This window comes from Actinia tenebrosa, unplaced genomic scaffold (assembly GCF_029948245.1).
Source record: "Actinia tenebrosa isolate PJP-AT-01 unplaced genomic scaffold, QUT_ActTen_1.0 PGA_scaffold3__52_contigs__length_22856419, whole genome shotgun sequence".
In the NCBI taxonomy this organism is placed as follows: domain Eukaryota; kingdom Metazoa; phylum Cnidaria; class Anthozoa; order Actiniaria; family Actiniidae; genus Actinia; species Actinia tenebrosa.
Window position 1 is genome coordinate 17,873,655 of NW_028292580.1, and position 20,144 is coordinate 17,893,798.

Here is a 20,144-nt window from a genome sequence, read left to right on the forward strand (position 1 = left end):
AATTTTAATCACAGTTCAAATGGCTTTTGATTTTACCTGAGTACAGGAAAGTCGGCACTGCTAGGTGTGCGAACTGTCATTAATGTGATAGTGTTGTTGCCTGCTTTCAGTGCAATCCCTCCAGTCAAGGAGCTTCTCTCGTAAGCAAAGAAGCGGAACTGAAGACCAAAGTCATTCTCGATGCTCTGACATCCCCAGAGTTCACCAATACCAAAATAGTCATAATTGACTCCTGCAACAAACACATGAAATAACAACGAAAATATTATTCTATAGTTAGTCTTAGTAGAATAAAACTCAAATGGTTATTTACCATCAAAGGTGCTCAAGTGAGGATCGCCCGCGATAACAGATGGTGCTCTTACGTTACATGAAGTGCCAATCCATCCAGGTAAACACTTGCAAGTCACTGCGCAGTTTGCAGAACCAAAAGTTTTTCCATTGACACACCCTAAGAATACAAAATTACAGACGTTTTTCTTGAAAATATTAACATCTTGGTGGAATGCACATTTTTTTTAAGCATGGTCCCTTCTCAAGATTAATGTGCATACGAGGCCTACATGAAAACACACAAGATATTGATCAGCATTTTTGCCGATGGAAGTTGTGCTATTTCTTTTGTTTTTCCATGTTAGCCTCACCCTTCAAGATAATTTTGAGAGGGATGCATTACCTGACGATGGATCTGGTTTTGAACATCCTTCTCCTGACCAACCAGGTAAGCAGACAGGGAAATCGCCACACTTTCCTCTGCGCTTGGTAGTTTTGTTATCGTTACCACATTCAGTGTCTGGAGGTTCGGGTGGTAGTTTATTGATTTTCCATTTGCAAAACTTTAAAGCAGATAAATTAAGTGAATAAATAATACTCGAACAAACGAACAATCGACCGAACGAAGGAACGAACAAATGAATGGATGATTGGTAAATCAATAAATAATCGAAAGAAATAAGAGAAAACAAATTAATCAATTAATGAAAAAAGGAAAATACTCACTAAATAAGGTTAGCACCGTCTTAACATAATCCAACTTGTTGAACTTTAACATTAGGTACTCGAGCTATACCAGGCACTTCAATATTACTCGAACTGGTAGCTACAAGCTTCGCACTTAAATTTGGATTTTTCGCAGCCGTCAATCAAAATTAATTCATCAGTAGATACTTTTTTTATTTTTGACGGCAGGAAAAACCACATTCCTGCGAGCAATTCGCAACTGCTAAATTTGGGTAATTTGCATTTGGGGAATTGCTGAAAGGCGACAAAACTGAAGAAAACTGTATATTGTTTATAACCTTTGTTAATCTTACTCACCGTATCCAACTCGAGAAGTGATGCATTATAGCAAATTCTAAAGAAAAGAAAAAAAAACACAACTTTCTAACAAAGCTATGCCTTCTAAGATGCCTTCTTTATGATGCATTGCAATAATGACGAAGCTCTACCGGGGGAGGGGGGGGGGGGAGGGTACCCAAATCAAACGTCTGGATGTCACAGCTGCCTGTGTCGCAATTTCTGAACGTTCTTGCGTTGCTTGTCGGAATTTAGTCCTAATTTATAATTAAACATGGCTTCGCTGTCGGTAATCTAATGCAGCTTATTGGAATCTACCCCTATCAGGGCCTGAAGGAAGCATTCGGTTTATATGAAAATAAGATGAAGAAAAAATTCGCATAGAAAAAAAAGATATTTAACAGGTAGTGTGTCATATTTTTATGTTTTGTTAATACTTACTCTTTGACAAACATTGGAAAACATCCAAAGCTTTTGCTCCATAGCTCACTGTCCCCCAAAGATATTGCAACCTTGATTTTCTTCGCCCCAGCTTTAAGTACCAATCCCTTTTTGGGGTGACAACGACGGGAACATAAACTTGTTGAACCATCAACTATGATTGGTATTTCCAACCCTAACTTGGCAGCAAACAGGTTTCCTAGGGATATTTTAAGAAAAGAACTGCAATGTTGAGACATTCAGCAGTCTGTCTTCCTGGCTTCCTGGCTTCCTGGCTTCCTGGCTTCCTGGCTTCCTGGCTTCCTGGCTTCCTGGCTTCCTGGCTTCCTGGCTTCCTGGCTTCCTGGCTTCCTGGCTTCCTGGCTTCCTGGCTTCCTGGCTTCCTGGCTTCGCTTCCTGGCTTCCTGGCTTCCTGGCTTCCTGGCTTCCTGGCTTCCTGGCTTCCTGGCTTCCTGGCTTCCTGGCTTCCTGGCTTCCTGGCTTCCTGGCTTCCTGGCTTCCTGGCTTCCTTCCTTCCTGGCTTCCTGGCTTCCTTCCTTCCTTCCTTCCTTTCTTCCTTCCTTCCTTCCTTCCTTCCTTTCTTTCTTTCTTTTCTATTGTTTACTCACCAAAACCTTTCTTCTTGATTTTCGTTACTACTTTAGTAACCCACTTTAATTTCCTAACTCGGCGTGGCAGTTTTGGCAGTGGTAGAGAAGGGATTTGCAGTGACAGACGAGGAGTTAAAGTAAAACGTCCAGACAGCTTGGCGTCCATATCAAAATCGAAGTTCCATTTTTTAGTTGTTTTTGGCTTTATACGAAAAAAGAAAGTGTTTATGTACCTTGCACCTCGTACGAATCAAATAAAGTTATCATTCTCTAAGTTCATCGCTTGCTTTGCAATTTCTTTCATTCTTTCATAGTCAGTTTGACGAAAGTTTTTGCGCGGATGGCTCCGTGAAAGATATATTTATTGAGCACACAACAAACTATTTGGATAAAAATATTTTGCTAAAATTAGTGTGTGCCGTGCCGTGCCGTGCCGTGCCGTGCCGTGCCGTGCCGTGCCGTGCCGTGCCGTGCCGTGCCGTGCCGTGCCGTGCCGTGCCGTGCCGTGCCGTGCCGTGCCGTGCCGTGCCGTGCCGTGCCGTGCCGTGCCGTGCCGTGCCGTGCCGTGCCGTGCCGTGCCGTGCCGTGCCGTGCCGTGCCGTGCCGTGCCGTGCCGTGCCGTGCTGTGCTTGTATTCATTGGTTGGATTGTATTTATGACATTGTGATTCTGTCTGTTTTCTTGTTAGATCATTTTGTTATTGTTGTTCTTGCTCACTTGCTTCCTTACCCGTTTGCTTGGTCTTTATTTGTTTGTTTATTTGTTTTGATAGAAATTGATATTAATAATCACAAGCAATAATATCTGAATGATCTATTGACTATAACTTCCACGTAGATGTTACCTTTGTTAGTGATGTCCTACACCGACCTGACGTTGAGCACTCCCCAATTATTCCTACATTGCTTATCCCTAAGGTATACGAGACTGTAAGCTGCGTAGTGAACTGTAGAGGAAACACGGTAAAATTTTAATTTCATTTTTTAGAGAAAACAGAAAAAGAAAAAACAATTCGGTCAATAAACATTTAAAACCTGTTAAAGTATGGGATGAATGCTGAGACCTCTACCTTGGAGGTATTTTTTTTCCATAATTTCAGGCCACGTGCTATTTCTCAAGAATAATATTTCTTTGTTTAACAGTTTGCCCATGAAAAGACACATAAATATGGACACACCTCAAAAAAATCTCTTTTTCAAGAGAATGGGACATCCAAGCTAATGAGGTCTGTACCAATTCCCTGCCCAAATCTCAAGCCAGGCACTAAAAGCCATTTTGTTCATATTGTTGTCGTTTTGAATGGATTAAGAATATGGACATTATTCTTGTCAAGAATAAAGATGTTGTCATTGTTGCGGATATTTAGTGTCGTTTGTAGTTGACGAAACCATTTTTTAAACATTATTCGTGTTTGGATGTATGCTCACTGAACCTTTCGGTCGGGCAATAGCCAATCACCGATCACCATTCGTCGTTCTCCCCTTCAACGTTTTTATAGCTGCATAGGAAAATGACTGAGCAGCTAGCTATACACATTCCTTACCTCTGCATTAATGTTTGCAGTTGCATCGAGATTGAAAAAGATTCCAGTTGGAATACATAAAATGAATATGCATAAAACGAATCTTGCAAGTGCTTTCGGTGGTATTATACTTTTTTCCTTAGAAAACGAAAGTCTGCAGAGGAAAAATTGAAACAATTAATAAGATACTATACTAAGCACCATTTTTTCTATATTACGTTTGATTACTATTGTCTATAACAACCACCTAAGGTTATTGTCATTTTTCAGTCACCGTTATCAGTGATATACGGCTTTCTGGAAGAACAATATTAATCAGAAGGAATACCGTGTTTAAACAAAGTTACCGTACCGTACCGTACTTATAAAATTATATATATTGCCGATCCCTGTGGTTTTTTAACAAGTTTTGGGCTTCCTGTGATAGTATTTGAAACTTAACGTAGTCTTACTGTAAGTGTAAATAATCAAAAAGAAGAAGAAAGAGAAAGAGGATGAAACTATTCTGAAGGTAGTGAAACAACACTTTAAGTTTGCAATTTTGATTGGTTGTCTGTTGTTGTTGTTGTTTGGCATAGTGCATTGAGTAGTCCAGACTTACCCACGATTTGTTTTTACTGAGACACCGATTTTAGCTGCTGCATCTGTTGTCAAAAAAAGAGCAAGTCGTACACTTGGTCGCTTCAGCTTGTTAAGCCCTATACTCGATACTTCCAATTGCATTCCAATCGTAAATCCAAAACTGAAGTGCAGAAAGAATCCAATGGTGTTTTTGCCATGCACCTGGGGTTAAAAGATTCATAGGTAAATCTTTGACAACAGCTATGACTTTGTACTGAACGAACAACATACATTACTTTTATCATGGGCCTTTTTCACGCGGCAGGCATGTTGCTTTGAACAATAGATTCCACCACGCGTAGCCTCAAATTCAAGCGCTTGAGAATTAATTTATGCTGGTGAAACAAAGGTTTTTATTCTCATGAGAATAAACATGGCCGCCGTGTGATAAAGGCCCATTAAGAATAAGAACACAACACGACAAGATAAATGATAATCGAACTTACCCGAAAGTCCAAATTCCATTTTTTCTCTAACATTTCAAAACGTTTTGAAATGGGAATGACAAACCTCTTACGTCTGACATGAATTATTGTTTTTGCTATATCTATTTCGGTCATTGCTGTTCCATTGAAGACTGTAGTAATTGGAAATACTTCAACAATTAAATATCCATTGCTGTAGTGTAAGGATTTCACCTGTTAAAGGAAAACATCAGAGTCCAATATTTCTGCAGAATCATTGTTGTATAGGTTAATATATGTATATAATATAACTGCAACTGCAACTGCAACTGCAACTGCAAGTGCAACTGCAACTGCAACTGCAACTACAACTACAACTACAACTACAAAGAGGACATGCCTTTCCAGCGAAGGCTTGGCTGGATCTATCGACGATGACATCATTGACCGACATGTTGAATGCTTTATTGTTTGTTTCTTTGATCAGAAGATTTGGGTTGTTATCTCCTCCAGGGCAGCCCATGTTCCCATTTGTCAGTTCCTCGTGAAATCTGAAATTTAGTTCAAGATGTTTTTAGCTATCCTAATTTTTTAAATATAAATTACGATTTGATATACATCTAATGCAATAACAGCTGCCACTTCATTATCATATTTGCAATCTTTTTCCAAAATCATTTAGACTTAGAATGGAAGCAACAAAATATGTATACAAAAAGGTGCTAACAAACGTGAGAGGCAGTTAGTTTGACTGTTTGAGTGTGGTCATTGTCAGGTTTTGTTTTGCGTTCCTCCGATATTGGTTAGTTATGAATATGTGTTAGACAGGACTGCCATTTTTGTTCAACCTAGCAATTAAAACCATTCAAATAAAAAGAACCAAAAATACTTTTACTTACTTGACATTCATATCAGTATTATTATCACATCTCAGTAACAAAGTCTCAACAAAAATAAACTCTGACGTTTTGTTGATACTTGTTATAGTGGAAAGAAATCCATGGCTTTGGTTGGAAACTATAACATCCCCAGCCTCGATCATGAACGGCGTATTAGAAGCATTGAGAACCAAATAATAGGATGCAGCTTTTTTCTGATCTGCCTCGTACATATGACCAACACACTTGTAGACAAAGGTATCTATGATGTAAACAGAATGCATACAGTAAGAGATAAGAGATGCAGATCAGTGATAGAAAAATGTGCCGTCAAACAGAGCAGGCCTATTGGCAAATTTCCGCATAGAACTTCATGGTAAATTGTTCATAAAATACATTCGAGAAGAATAAAACTGACAAATGCAGTATTTACCTGACGGGACTATAAAAAGATTTTCATTTAACGATACATTCCCGTACATTAAGTTGTTTATCATTTCCATATCAGGCTCTGCCTCCACTGTTACTTCATCCTGAAGGGACGCAAGAGTTGCGTCAATTTGAAAATCAGCATACTGTATAAAATCTTCGATACTTGCAGGATCAGCAGTGACGAATGTATATGGTTCTGTGCAAAATAATAACAATAATATAGTATTTTTCTAACATACTACAGTTAACATTGTTTCCGTCATTAGCAATTACTCTTACTGAATATCATATTTCTCTATTAATATGCGCATTGGATGCTAAAGTTAGTTTTAAAAAAAGTATAATTGTACTCTTTATTTGTTCACTAAGAAATGTAAGTATTTCGTTTAGCTTTGTACAAACATTATATTATAAACAATTATATTCTGTTACATCCTCTTATGCTTCTTACCAAATTCTGTGACATCAGAAACTTTATGGAACACCCCTCCTGCTTGATTACTTGAAATGACATTACCAGGCTTGAGAGTCAAGTTAGCGTTAAACACAAACACTGTGACGATATTGTCACCCAAGTCATTTGCTGCACATCTGTACATGGTTACTTTCTCTGGACTTATGATCGTGGCGTTGCCTTTGATTTGCGTGTTTTCTATGCGTGTTGGGTCGGAGTAGTCTATTTTAACTTCGCCATTTGGGCAACGAGTCTCATTCCAAGTTCTGCAGGTTGCTCCAACCTAATAGCAAAAGGAAAATGAAAAACTACAAAATTATAACTAAACTTCAAATCAACTTTGTTTATGGAGAGTGACACAGTAATTCACCTAATCAACACGTGGTCCTTTTTTAACTTCGCGTACAAGTTTGACTGCTGAGATTCCAAATGTCAGCAATGTCCAGTTTATCAATGAGTTTCATCAGATGCCAGCCAAGTCCATCCAGAAGTAGTCTGGTCTTGTTATTGCTTTCCTTTAACATTAATTTTGCTCCACAGTACACTTAATATATGCCTGTGTATATTTTTTCCAATTGGTCTGTTTTAAACGGTTAATTGATTGCTTTAATTTAAGGGAGAGGGCTGCAAACTCTTCAAATAGTAAAAGATCGATCTGCTTACCTTAGCCTTGAAACATATTTCTTGATCTTTACATCTTTGACAAGCTTCTTTGCTTGCAAGCTCTGGAAAGCCTCCAAAGTTACAAAGCTGCCAGTTGCAATCTATGAGCTAAGATTATGAAAACAATATGTAAGAGAGACATGCAATGATGATTCCAAAATATCTAACTGTCCTTTCATCATCATCATCATTGTCACCGTCACCGTCACCGTCACCGTCACCGTCACCGTCACCGTCACCGTCACCGTCACCGTCACCGTCACCGTCACCGTCACCGTCACCGTCACCGTCACCGTCACCGTCACCGTCACCGTCACCGTCACCGTCACCGTCACCGTCACCGTCACCGTCACCGTCACCGTCACCGTCATCGTCATCGTCATCGTCATCGTCATCGTCATCGTCATCGTCATTAGCATTATTCAAAAACGTTAAAGGAATTGATATTAAATAAAAAGTCTCCAAATTGAGCTGCATCCCAACGTGCTGCAAGTGGTCTGTACAAGGGTGCTAGGGCAAAAATTGGTGGTTTTTTAGCCGTTAGACTCCGTTATATTGGTGTTTTTTTAGCCGTTAAAAACTGTTTGAACTGTTACTCATCTGTTCTGTTATGTGCTGGCTTGATGTTTTTAGTTTTCCCGTCTATATACGCCAAAAATACTGCTGTGACCAACGTTCCAATCGTACGTAACGAACTACTGTATTCTATACCTGTCTCGTGACCGCTTACGTAAACGTACGCGTGGGTTAATAAGTTAATAAGTTAATCCAAATCCCCTAAATAACCAAGAATGAACAGGTGTTCAAAAACCACCAATTTTTGCCCTAGCGCCCTTAGTCTGTATATATAAATATATATTTACCGCTATTTCTCGCGAACAGAAGTTAGTTGTTCCCATTGTGTAGCAGTCGTAAAAGAACCAGTTTTGACAAGTTGAAAAATAGGATCTTTCACCATGTCCTGGTAAACACTGAGCACGATCGTCACACCACCCGCAGTCTTTATTAGCCATGCACGATCTACAGTTTTCAAACTGGCTGCAATAGGAATACGTACATGCTCTTCCCTAAGAAAGAATAAAATAAAACTTTTAGCTGTTCATTGCGCAATGAAGCTGGGGTCATGAGTTATTGAGTCAAGGTGGGTTAATATTGCGGACTTTTTCTTAAATGTATCTAATATATAAAACTTTCTTAAGTAGGTTACTGTTGCTCTTCAGCATATTGTTTGTGTATTTAATTACGCAAGTAAAGTGCACTTTGGATTCTAAAATGTAACTTACGGATATTCCAGGAAGACAGCGACAGACGTTGGGTCCAACGCAGGTACCATGTCCAGAACAGTTACGAAGATTGTTACAGTGGAATTTTGAGCAGTCGGGGCCGGTCCACCCCTTATTACAGAAGCACGTCGTTCCAACGCATTTACCGTTATGGAAGCAGTTGTTTGGACAACGAATCACTAAAAAAAGATGCATATGACACATCATGAGTAGTTGGGTCTTCTTTCGGAATGCACACCAATACGAGAATTTCGAATATGAGGGAAAGAGAATAAATACTCAGAAATTTTTATCACTACGTAAGATGAAAAACATAGAGAGATGGAGAGTATTGCAAACGAATGTGTACATACCCGGAGTTTTGGAGCATGCAAATGGTTGAAGACTTTCACATGGCGTGATAACAAGGTTATTATCTTGCTCATACACGAAACATCCAGAAATCTGTATAGATTAAGCATATGAAAATTCTTTTAGCTTCGTCTGTTATTTATGGATCAGACATTTTGTTGCAAAATAGTGTGTCCTTTAATTCGCACAAAAATATTCTTGAATTGGATAATTATTTTGTGAAAAAGTGAGAGATCACGACTGAATTAGTAGTAATAGATCTTCTCAGCTCTGAAGCGCTCGAGCGTAATGTTGTCCCATTTCAGACCACGTGTCATTCCCTTGAGAATAATATTCTTTATTTGAGTTGTATCCATATTCATGTGTCTTCTCACGTGCAACCGAGCGCAAACCTTAAACAAGGAAATGATACTCTAGGGAATGACATGTGGTCTGAAATGGAAAAACATTGCGTGAGAGCCCAGGAGGTCTGTTAAGGAGAGATATGGAATTTTACAAGCATTTAAAATATGCCAAAAATATGAAAGCAAGGCTGGAAATCATGTCGTATTGCATGAAATTTTGTTTAGATTACTATTTCAAATACTTGTAGTTGAAACAAGTGGCTTTTTGCACAGGGTCGACCCCCTAGCCGTTCCAAGGTTGAGGAATAAACTAGGCTAATGGAGAGAAATAGACGCCATCTTGGAAATATGTCCGCTAAAATAGTCCCACAATGCACTGCAATGCCAACTCAACCCAGTCTTTTCCTCGACCTCGGAATCGCTAATTAGATATCCTCTCTCGTGAATCGCAAAGTTAGTGATAATTTTAATATCTTTTTTATCAGTTAATTCATAGTGTTGTATAAGTAAATATCCATGATACATGAAAATCATAAATAGCAAGTTATGAAAATAATATTATATTTACCTCCTTTGTGTTGGTCATCCACACTCTCATTCTAATTCCACTGTTGGATTGGTTGCCACTACTGAACGTAGTCTTTATGAAACTCATATCCAGCTCCTGGCTAGAACTAAGTAAATGGCTCCCATACATCTTTTGAGAAATAACCTCAAATTAACGACTTACCAGCAAACGAATAACAAACAAACAAACAAACAAACAAACAAACTACAGTGAGCAATACTCAGTGACAGTGTTCTTTCCATTCTTTGTCATGAAGATTGTGGCTGAGATGGGACATCTGGTGCAAACCCGACGTAACATCGCATCCATGTTCATTGTTGGAACATCTTACCAAGGAAGACAGATGAACGCAATTAAGGTACACACATAAACACACAACCTTAAGTGTCCCCGATCATCTAGCGTTGCATATAACCAATAAAATTAATTTTGTTTGTGATCATCAGCTCAGTTCTGGAGCAGGCAAGAAGACTCTCATCGTGAACTGTGGTATTCATGCTCGTGAGTGGATGACCCAAACAAACAAACAAACGAAACGAACGAACGAACGAACAAACAAGCGAACGAACGAACAAACAAATAAGCGATAATGATGGTGATGGTGATGGTAATGGTGATGGTGAAGATGATGATGATGGTGGTGGTGGTGGTGGTGGTGGTGGAGTCGATGATGATGATGATGATATGGTGCTGATGATGATAATGAATAAATCTACCCTATTATTCCAACCAACCTACCAGACAATATTTTTCAGCTTCATGGAAAGATAAGGGACCTCCGTTGTACAAAAAACAAGATTCTTCAAATAAACTCCATCCATATGGGCAAGACACTTAATTAAGAGAAAATAAAGCATGTATAAGAAAAAAAAGTTGAATATATTTACCACGGAAAGTGAACAATACTAACTAAATACATTAGATATAAATTATGTACCAATGGATAAAACTATACTTACATGGTACGGCAGTTGGGGGCCTGAGTCGTATATAGGGATGGTAGTTTACTTTAGGAAAGTTTGCATCGTCAAACAAATCAAGAATACGCATCCCAACAATCTTTAGTAACCCAAATCCCCACCAATTGTCAGTTGCATTTATCGATCGAAATGAACTTGCTCGGTCTGTAACAAGCTCATAAAGATTGGACGGATTCTTGATGATATTCTTGTAGATCTCCACAGGACCATTACAATACATTGTAGACCCATAGTCTTTTATCAGCCCATGATTGTGATAAAAGGTGTTGTTTCGAACTTTTATCAATCTATTAATTATGGTTCTCTTGTTCAGCATGATCTCTAAGTTGTACCTGCCATAATTATCGTAAACGAAGTTTTCTTCCAGAGTACAAACAACCTGAGATAACTTTATGTTACTGTGTATGGCTTGGCCAGTGCCTTTACCGTTGTTACCATTTATATTGTTACCAAATATATCGATGCTAAAGGCCTTTCCGCCGTATCCCGCATCTATGTATATTGTTTCCTTTCTGTTGCCTTCAAAACAATTTCTTTCAATCATGCTTTTGATGACCAAATTGCCATGGCTGTTTCCAACTGTTGCATGAACGCCTCCATTGTTGTTATTCGATATAAAGTTATTTAATATATAAAATGGATTGTCATATGTGTTAATTCTGATGGTACCGGTGCTGGCGTCATCTACGGTATCAGTAAACTTGTTTCTGTGTATCTTTATGTTGAATTGCTGTAACGGGGTGTCACTTTGCAGCAAAATACTATGATTTCGGTTCTTTGTAAAGAAATTTCCATTGACATTGATATTTTCTGCAACTCATTCAAAAGTATTAAGTTACAAAATGATTTTAAAAAAATGAAATTGTTTGCTTAGAAGACGCTGTAAAATGGAGACAAGGTATCGTGAAGCTAACAGGCTGTAAGGCTTTTGTGTATGTAAAGTGTCTGATTCAAGAGAGCATAAATAAGAGAGGGAAATTTATTAATAACGCGCGCGCCATGTAAATTCCCGGTTGGGCTATTTTTAGTAACCGGATGCAGTTTAAATTTCGCCTTACCCTACTCCCGTGCGTCATCAACTTGTGCGCTTGCGCTCTTTCAGCTTCCCTCTTTTATTTATGCTCACTTGGTCTATTTTAATATTACTGACGTAATCGGGCTCCAGCCCTTCCTCGGTGTATATTCTTTGTAATGATCCACGAAAATATATAACTAATAACGCGTATATATATAACTAAGGAATTTAGTTTTGCTTCGTTGACTTACACTAGAGATTCAGAACTTAAGCCTGGTTTTCACTAGCGACGGTAGCAAAAACGGAAGCAGAAGCAGAAGCGTAAGACGTCTTGTGAAAATCAAAAAAACGGAGAAGCAGAAGCAGAACATCGACGGAGGCATAAAAAGAAAGAACGGAAGATTTCCTTTTTCTTATCCTTCTGCTTCCGTCCTTAAGTCGTTGGTGAAAACCAGATTCTTATGCTTCCGTCGCTAACATACAGAAACACAAACCAACGTAAGCCAATCAAATTCTCGTATTCAGTCCCCTGCACACATTGGATTCTTGCATAAACAATGGCTTCCTATTGTTTGTCTTATGCTTTCGTCACATTCATTTTCACTAGAACACAACTATGCTTATGCGAAAACCAGCCTAGTTAACTTACCAGCGTAGCAGTTTTCAAACTTCAAATTGTTGAAGTAAATATTACGATTCCATGCACGACTTTTGATGTGCGCGAACAGCACAAGCCTGAAAGGCTTGTTTCTTAGAGGAATTTTAATTGAAGTCTTCATCCATAATCCCTCCTGAATTTCTTCTTCATCAGATGACCATAATTTAGTATGAATTTTTTTTCCGTTCTCGTATTGCTCTAATAACACTGCCAGCCATAGATAATTGCGCCCAAAAAAGGTGTACTCGAAATTCAGTTGACATGCAGCTATGGCATTTGGGGTGATTATAGGGCTTACAAGATTAGCATAATATTCACGCCACCAATATGAATATGGTAGATCAATCGCATGTCCTGTCGAAGCAAAAAAAGTTTAAAAAGATTTGTTTTGCTAATAAACAAGAGAAAATAATGTAAACTGTTGCCTAATTCTTTTAAATTATTATTATACGTACCACTTCCAGCATCATAATTATTTTCAAACGCAAGATTAGTCGTTTTTCCCAGAACCCTTTTCTTTAAGACACTTTGCCAGCCACACATATAATTACGAATAAAAGTACATGGCATATCTGAAAAGAATAAAATAATGATATCAAGGATACCCACTCTCTAAGAAAAAAATTTCAATCTTGATTAAAAGAACCACCATGCATGATTTCCATACAATTCCGAAGGTCGTGGGTTCGATTCCCAGCGAGGTCGGAAATTAATTTTTCCGTATTTAATTCCAAGGGCTTTCGCCCGGAATAACCTCGTTCCCAAGCACTATAACTTATCTATATTTCTATATCTTCATGTATTTCATAAGTGCTACACGGTCCACATATTTTCATAGGAATAGAAGGCATTTTGCACTCTCGTTCATCTTCAAACTTCAGCACTATGGTATTGGGGATCAACTTCGAATTCTTCAGTGGTTTTAAAACTTCGCCATCCCTTTTCGAAATAGCTGTATACGTACCTTTGAGTTCTATTGCAGTAGCGAGAAGTACAACTTGCGAGGAAAATGTTCCTTTCCAGGTCACCTGTACCTCCTCAAAATCGACGTATAAAGAGTAACCCTTCCAACGATAAGTTCTAGTGTTTATTATGTCAGTTTGACCAACATGAACACGTAGGGTTTGTGACCCCTTGACACTCAAAACTCTAATAATTATTCCCATGCCTCTTTCAGTTCGAAGTCTTTTTTGACATTTGACTGTGGGATAATCATTTGTATAACCCTTAGCTGGTGGCGTTACAAAATAAAGGAATTCGCTTTCTTTGACATCTATCGTTTGCATTTTATTATCACACAAAAATACTCCATCTTGTCCTACGAACGAGCTGATTAATCGATCATCCCAACGAATAAAAAGAAGACCATTATTGTTTTCAGATATGTAAGAATCTTGAACGACAAAGGATTTCGTGTTTTCCATAACTGTTATTCCTGTTCCTCCAGTATTTATGAACTGACTCTTCTCAATTTTGTGGTTTTCGTCTGGTAAAACGATGGTGATGCCCCCAGAGGAACAGTTAAACACTTTGATATGTCTTATGATTGGAACTCTTCGAATTATTTCAATAGCCGAGGTATTTGAGCTTTTCCTCTTCCCAGCGTACATAATGTCAACGTATTCAAGAACTGATGTACCGTTACTTGCACTGCTTTTTTCAATCGGAGGGCGTGAAAAACGAATAGATCCCCATTCTTTGCCATGGCACCTTAATCCAACAACACTTTGACAGCGATGGGTGTTTTGACCTGTTGAATTCTTTGAGCACTTTGCAATAGATGATTCATTTCCCAAACAACGTAACTCAAGAGGATACGTCAGATTGTTTTCTGTATTACCGAATCTCGTTGGGCTCACGTCCCAATTTGGACCATCATAACCAAGCTGACGGCAGGCTACAATGACGTTCTGTCTTATCCACTTCTCTGTACATATCGGTTTCCAACTTGAATCGTGATAAACTTCCAATCGACCGTGCCAAGGAAAATCCCCATCCATTAACCGAATGTCAAATGGAAGTACTTCAGTGTTCTTGGAATTCTCAATGTGCTTGAAAGTTATGTGGCGTTCTTTATCACCTCTTGCAATGAGTGTTCCAAGCACTAATATACTCGCGTATGGTGCTAACTGAACAGTTACTCCAGGTTCTATTGTTAGCACGGTGTTGGGAATCACTGTAACATCTCCAAGAACCTTGAAAGGGCTTTTTTGGCGTCGGAGGGTCATAGATTTATGTATCCTTCCCCTGAGTATTGACTTTCCAAACAACTCATCGAATGCTGATTCAGCGTCATACACTTTTGTTTTCAATACCTTATTTTCTAAGGCAAGAAAGTGTCCATAGTGGACGATGCCGTATTCATAGTTCATATCAAAACTGAGAACTCTTCTTGAGATGTCTTCGTTCGTTCCCCACCATGTTTCATTGGCGTTCAATTGAGGCAGCTGAGACAAGCCAAGGGTATGAAGACACAACTCAAAGTCAAATTGTGAGTTGCTCATTTTATTCCTTTTCCATTTGACGTCTTTAAAGAATAAGATGCCGTTAACATTAATAACACATCGCTCAGCGTTTGAAGACACTGAGGCACTAGGGTGGCTTTCTTTGATAGCGTTGTCAGTCAAAGACAGTTTTTGTATGAGTGTACTGGCAGTTATCTCGTGAGCAGCTTGAAGAAAGATCATGACCTGGCCAGTATTGTTAGTAAAGGTATTGTTCTCCAGGATAAGGTCCTTTTCAATGCGAAGAAACTTCAGAATTGGACAGCCATGACAAAGATTGTTTATGAACGTATTTTCTTTGATTTGTAAAGGTAGTGATGCAACGGCTGTTTTCAAAATAACTGCAGGTCCGAAGTTTCCTAAAAACGTGTTCTTATCAATGGCTACAAATCGAGCGCTATAACACAGGTCTATGACAGCGTCTTTGTTACAACGATTTGAAATAAACCTGTTATTTTTGATTGTATACGTTGCATGGGGAAAATCTACTCCAATTGAAATTGCTGACGAATCAGAGTTATTAAAAAAAATGTTTCCTTCGATGAGCCATTTTGCCAGGGACGTAGCTCGTTGAATATTGACGACAGGCCCAGCATTATTGGAAAAGTTGTTGTTTGTCACATGAAATTCAATTGCAGAACCCATATCGTTTTCGCTGTACGCATAAACACAATTTGGTTTATTCCCATGAAATCTGCATTTGATGACGTAAAGAGAAGTTTGGGAATATCTTCCATATAAATTAACCGCATTTCCAGTGATCTGTGACATTAAAGAGTCTTCTATAGTTATAGTTTTACTTCCCGAAGCCCATGCATACAGTCCATTGTTGCTACACTTCGAAATGACGCTTTTTGAGATTAGGATTTTACCGGCAATCCCTTCATTGTAATAGCCGTTTAGGGAATATAATAAGACGCACGTAAGATGACGTGCAATGGTTGATGACTGAACAAAGAGACTTGTGATTGATGATCTTATTTCGATGCCATTCTTAGCACTGCCTTGAATGGTGGAGTTTTGTATGAAAATCGATTCCGTACGAGGACCATGAACATAAATTCCACTCCCTGAAGTATTTTCGATAACACAGTTTTCGATCGAAATCTTCCCATATTGCGTCATATGTCCATTCGTATCTGCAGGTAAAAGAGACAGCAAAACAGTGACAAGACTCGTGCAATTTTTGTTACAATTACGAAAAAAACTGTAAGAAATATTTGTCAGCATATTTAAAAGAATAGCATGCTAAGGTGCAAGAAAACCGCTAGCAATTTTTCAAAAATTGCATTATTCAAAATGAATAGGGAAATAAATGAATACTTCTTTAAATTTACTCGTTAGGATATAATATGCTAGCAAGCTAGAAGCTAATGTAACGTATCGTAAATTACCCACCATTTAGAGAGAAAGCCAATAGGTGTACGAGCATTGGGCTGTAAGCATAGTACTTCATAAAACGGAGATGCATGCTTGAGGTATTGGCATATAGAACAGGTCTGTCCTCCCATGAAAGATCTTCCAACTTCCATTGTTTTCCACCACTATTTACATTTACACTGTCATAGTAATAGGAATAATATCTTATATTTTTGTAGATTATTTGCAGAGCAATCTTTGATCTGTTCGTCGTATATACTTCTTGATCGCAAGTTGATGGTGCCGTTTCTCCAAATGGAGAAAAGATCAAATATCTTGAATCACCCTCTTGGATGAATATTGACTTTTCTCTACAATTAGAGACGTGGTGAATAAACGCAGGGTCTGACATTCTTCGTGCGTCTATGTCAAGATCGTTCCACAAGCTTTTTGAATAAAGACCGTTGCCTTTAGCATCTATGATGTTAACACGATCTAGAGCTGCATGGGAAAAACTGATGTGCAAACCGTTGGATTCAGTACCCTCTACCAAGGAACTAAATAAAGTAGGCACGCTTTTGAAGGGATTTGAATACAAAACCTGTACACCAACAGATTCTGAATTCTTCACCATTATATCTCTCAGGACGTGGTCATCAAAATCCACTCTTAAAGCTGCTGAGGTTATTTTGAGGTCTGTTCTGTAATTATGACCCCCTTCGTGGATCTCGAGGTGCATAAGACTATTTTTGCCTTTAGTCATGGCAAGGTGAACACCCGACCAGTAGGGTCTCTTACATCGAAGATACAAGACATAATCGTCACAACTTGGGGTATAGCTAAGGTTTTCATAGTTGCATGAACTCATGTCCAGGGCTATGTTGGGGTCACAATTGAAGTCGTTGATAAATCCATGTTCTTTTCCACTTGGATAATACAGGCTATAGCTTTTATACTCCATATCAAAATGGTTGCAGACCATTTTTGGATGAAAGTTAAAGTTTCTCTTGGCACATAGAGTCATCCATGTATTGTTGATTTTAATCTCCACATTGCCGTACCATCTATCTTTGAGTCTTATTATCTCAACGACCTCGTCTAGAGTAAACTTGACGGTTTCGTCTTTTTTGCCGTACACTTTCAAGCTTCCTTGAACAACGAAGGCAGATCTAGCAGGGAATTTAAGAGTTACGTTAGATTTAATGCCAAGTGAGCCTGATGGCAGTATAACGATATCTGCTGTCACAATATAAGCTGTCGTGGTTGTGTTAAGTTGTAAGTGCTTGTCTAATGTTCCTCCAATTGCCATGTCCTTCAAAAAGCAAGACGGTCTGCTGGAATTTAATGAAACAGCATTATGGCTGTAGTTACTTCCTAGGAAAGGAAAGTATTCGATTCTGGCGAGATCCAGTCTATCTTCATAGTCAAAAATTTGACTTTTTATACGACATTCATCGACAGTTGCCCACCAGTTGTGGCTTGCGTTGACCACTCGCCCATGGGCAACAAGAGCGGCTGCGACTTGATAGTTAAAGTTGGGATTTTCGAAGGAATTGTGCACTATATGAAATGTTCCTTCTTTCAAGACAATTACCGCGTCTTCAGTCATTCTGCTATAAAATCTCGAGGGCAGTTTGGTCTGTTTGTTCATCACAAAGGAGTTGAGTCGCAAGACAGCGGAGCGAATGGTATACCAAGGCTGCAAATCAATGTTGACCATGTACTGACCCGTGTTATTTTCAAACCTGTTTGAGGTAATTTGTATTTTTATTGGATATTCATGTCGATCGCCACAGTTGGTTCCTTCCCTTACAGTTACGACCTTGCCCAAATTGTCAAGAAATGCATTTGAGGCTAATGTCCCTTGTAGAGCAAAAATACCAGGACAATCAATGTGGATAACACTCTTCTTATTGCGTATGAAAGTGTTGTTTACTGCATCGATAAAAACTCGTCTAGGCGTTGTTGAGTAATAGCAAGTATGTTCCTCATAGAAACCAAATGTTTCTAGTGTGTTGTTGGCAAAAGTATTACTTTCTAGCCGGATGCTGACGTTTCTTACGCTATCAAACTTATAGGCGCAAGAAATCATTAACTTTAAACCAACTTTGCTTCCGGAAATATAACACTTATACACTGAAAACAATGTTATGCGGTTTCCTTGTGAATTCTCATACACATTTATTGCTCTTTCTTTGTTTTCGATGATGCTTACGTTGACCATCAAAATCTCTCCACCGTGATTGTTCAAGTAAAATCCATGCTTGTTATTTTTCTTTAGAATACCATGTTCGATAAACAAGCTAGATTTGCCATCATCAACACGAAGCCCGCTTTCCTGGTTTCGAGATGCAGTAAACTCCAAAATCTTAACAGAGCCACCTTGCGTTTGAAAATAGAATCCATGGCCACCATTCTCATTTGCGGAGCTTCTTTCAATAACCACTGGAGTTGAACACCTTATAACATATGTACCTGACTTTTCGTTCAGGGTTGCTTTAATGTTTGTAAACATTAACGAGCCATTTGATGTTTCCTCTAGAAACAGTCCGTTCTCCTTATTTTGAGAAACTTCCAAATTTGACAAATTAATGTCAGTATCCCTCTGAGATCCAATGTAAACTCCGTGTCTTGCATTCCCCCTGACTAATCCTTGTTTGATCGACAAAATTCCAGTGCCTTTGTAGGTTTTAATACCGTCCTGTTCATTGCCAAATATTTTGATTGATGCGATTGTGACCATCCCTGAAACGCGCTCTAAATAAACACCACTTTGAGTATTATTTGCAGCATCAAAGTTAAATTGGTTAAGTTCTCCATACAGCCCATTGATGTGTACACCGTCAAGCTTGTTTTCGTTTACCTTCGTGTTGTTCATCTGAAGAATACCAACAAAGTCCACGATTTTTGCTCCATGAAGGCCATTATCAATAAATGAGGAGTCAGAAATTATTGCAGATTTCGTTTCTGTAGAAGATAAAAAATCATCACGTTTTCGACTCAGAAGTATACAATAGACCGTTTTCTCAAGGCTGCGTGGGCATCCAACTTGACGGGTCACAAAATTTAAAAACGGGTATTCAGTAAAATTGAGAAGCTAGCTTTCTATTTAAAAGAGGAGAATAAACAATTTTATGAATTCTTATCGAAAATATTTTATAGAAAAGTATGATAATTCTCATTATAAAGCTCCTGTTTTGGTATATGAGTGGCCCGTCAAGTTCCTCAAATTTGGATGCGCACGCAACCATGAGAAAACGGTGTATCGTCTCGTAGGTTTGTTTGATTTTGATAATAGTATTTTAAGATATGTAAATCAAATAATTAAAATTACGACCTTTCTAGGCTTTTGCGGCGGATACCTATCGTTTTGTTAAATGTGTCATCTAACGAGAGAGTTATTATACGACTTGCGTTTGGCCAAAAAGATTTGTAAAATCTTAACGTCAAAAGATTGAGAAATGAGGTTTATTTAGTGTTCTGTCCTATTTAACTTTGTTGTTCTCACTTTCTAAAAGTTTACACCCCTAGGCCAGTATGTAATTATAAAGTTAACAAATTGACATCAGTTTTTGTCTTTTTATTGCAGATAGATTGCGTCATCACATTGTCAAAGTGGTGTGTGATAAAAAAATAGTCAATAAGCGCGCCTGAAATTTGTATGTTTTTTGTAATAATTCAAGTTGCTACGAGTTACTGTTGGTATTTCTGTCTGACGCTGAAAGGAGATTAACCCTGAGTAAATAAGTCTGTAATCAAGAAACACAGCGATATCTTACTA

At 38.4% G+C, this 20,144-nt stretch overlaps 1 protein-coding gene across 2 annotated transcripts in view; it reads right to left on the bottom strand.

Annotated features, from left to right (window-relative positions):
- Window positions 1-20,144, bottom strand: part of LOC116301621 (protein bark beetle) — a 33,491-nt gene that overhangs the window by 8,296 nt on the left and 5,051 nt on the right. For both annotated transcript variants that reach the window (XM_089035014.1, XM_089035013.1), the window contains exons 6-30: window positions 16,403-19,330; window positions 13,465-16,143; window positions 12,956-13,072; window positions 12,492-12,854; window positions 10,807-11,637; window positions 10,586-10,680; window positions 9,848-9,976; window positions 8,938-9,028; window positions 8,585-8,763; window positions 8,165-8,368; window positions 7,302-7,409; window positions 6,636-6,921; window positions 6,186-6,380; window positions 5,774-6,014; window positions 5,275-5,425; window positions 4,917-5,108; window positions 4,451-4,632; window positions 3,871-4,003; window positions 3,172-3,273; window positions 2,346-2,529; window positions 1,738-1,936; window positions 1,318-1,354; window positions 677-836; window positions 314-451; window positions 37-232 (exon numbers count right to left, since the gene is read on the bottom strand). In XM_089035014.1, coding sequence (XP_088891140.1) covers window positions 37-232; window positions 314-451; window positions 677-836; window positions 1,318-1,354; window positions 1,738-1,936; window positions 2,346-2,529; window positions 3,172-3,273; window positions 3,871-4,003; window positions 4,451-4,632; window positions 4,917-5,108; window positions 5,275-5,425; window positions 5,774-6,014; window positions 6,186-6,380; window positions 6,636-6,921; window positions 7,302-7,409; window positions 8,165-8,368; window positions 8,585-8,763; window positions 8,938-9,028; window positions 9,848-9,976; window positions 10,586-10,680; window positions 10,807-11,637; window positions 12,492-12,854; window positions 12,956-13,072; window positions 13,465-16,143; window positions 16,403-19,330 — 10,120 coding nt within the window. The remainder of the gene's footprint in view (window positions 1-36; window positions 233-313; window positions 452-676; window positions 837-1,317; window positions 1,355-1,737; window positions 1,937-2,345; window positions 2,530-3,171; window positions 3,274-3,870; window positions 4,004-4,450; window positions 4,633-4,916; window positions 5,109-5,274; window positions 5,426-5,773; window positions 6,015-6,185; window positions 6,381-6,635; window positions 6,922-7,301; window positions 7,410-8,164; window positions 8,369-8,584; window positions 8,764-8,937; window positions 9,029-9,847; window positions 9,977-10,585; window positions 10,681-10,806; window positions 11,638-12,491; window positions 12,855-12,955; window positions 13,073-13,464; window positions 16,144-16,402; window positions 19,331-20,144) is intronic.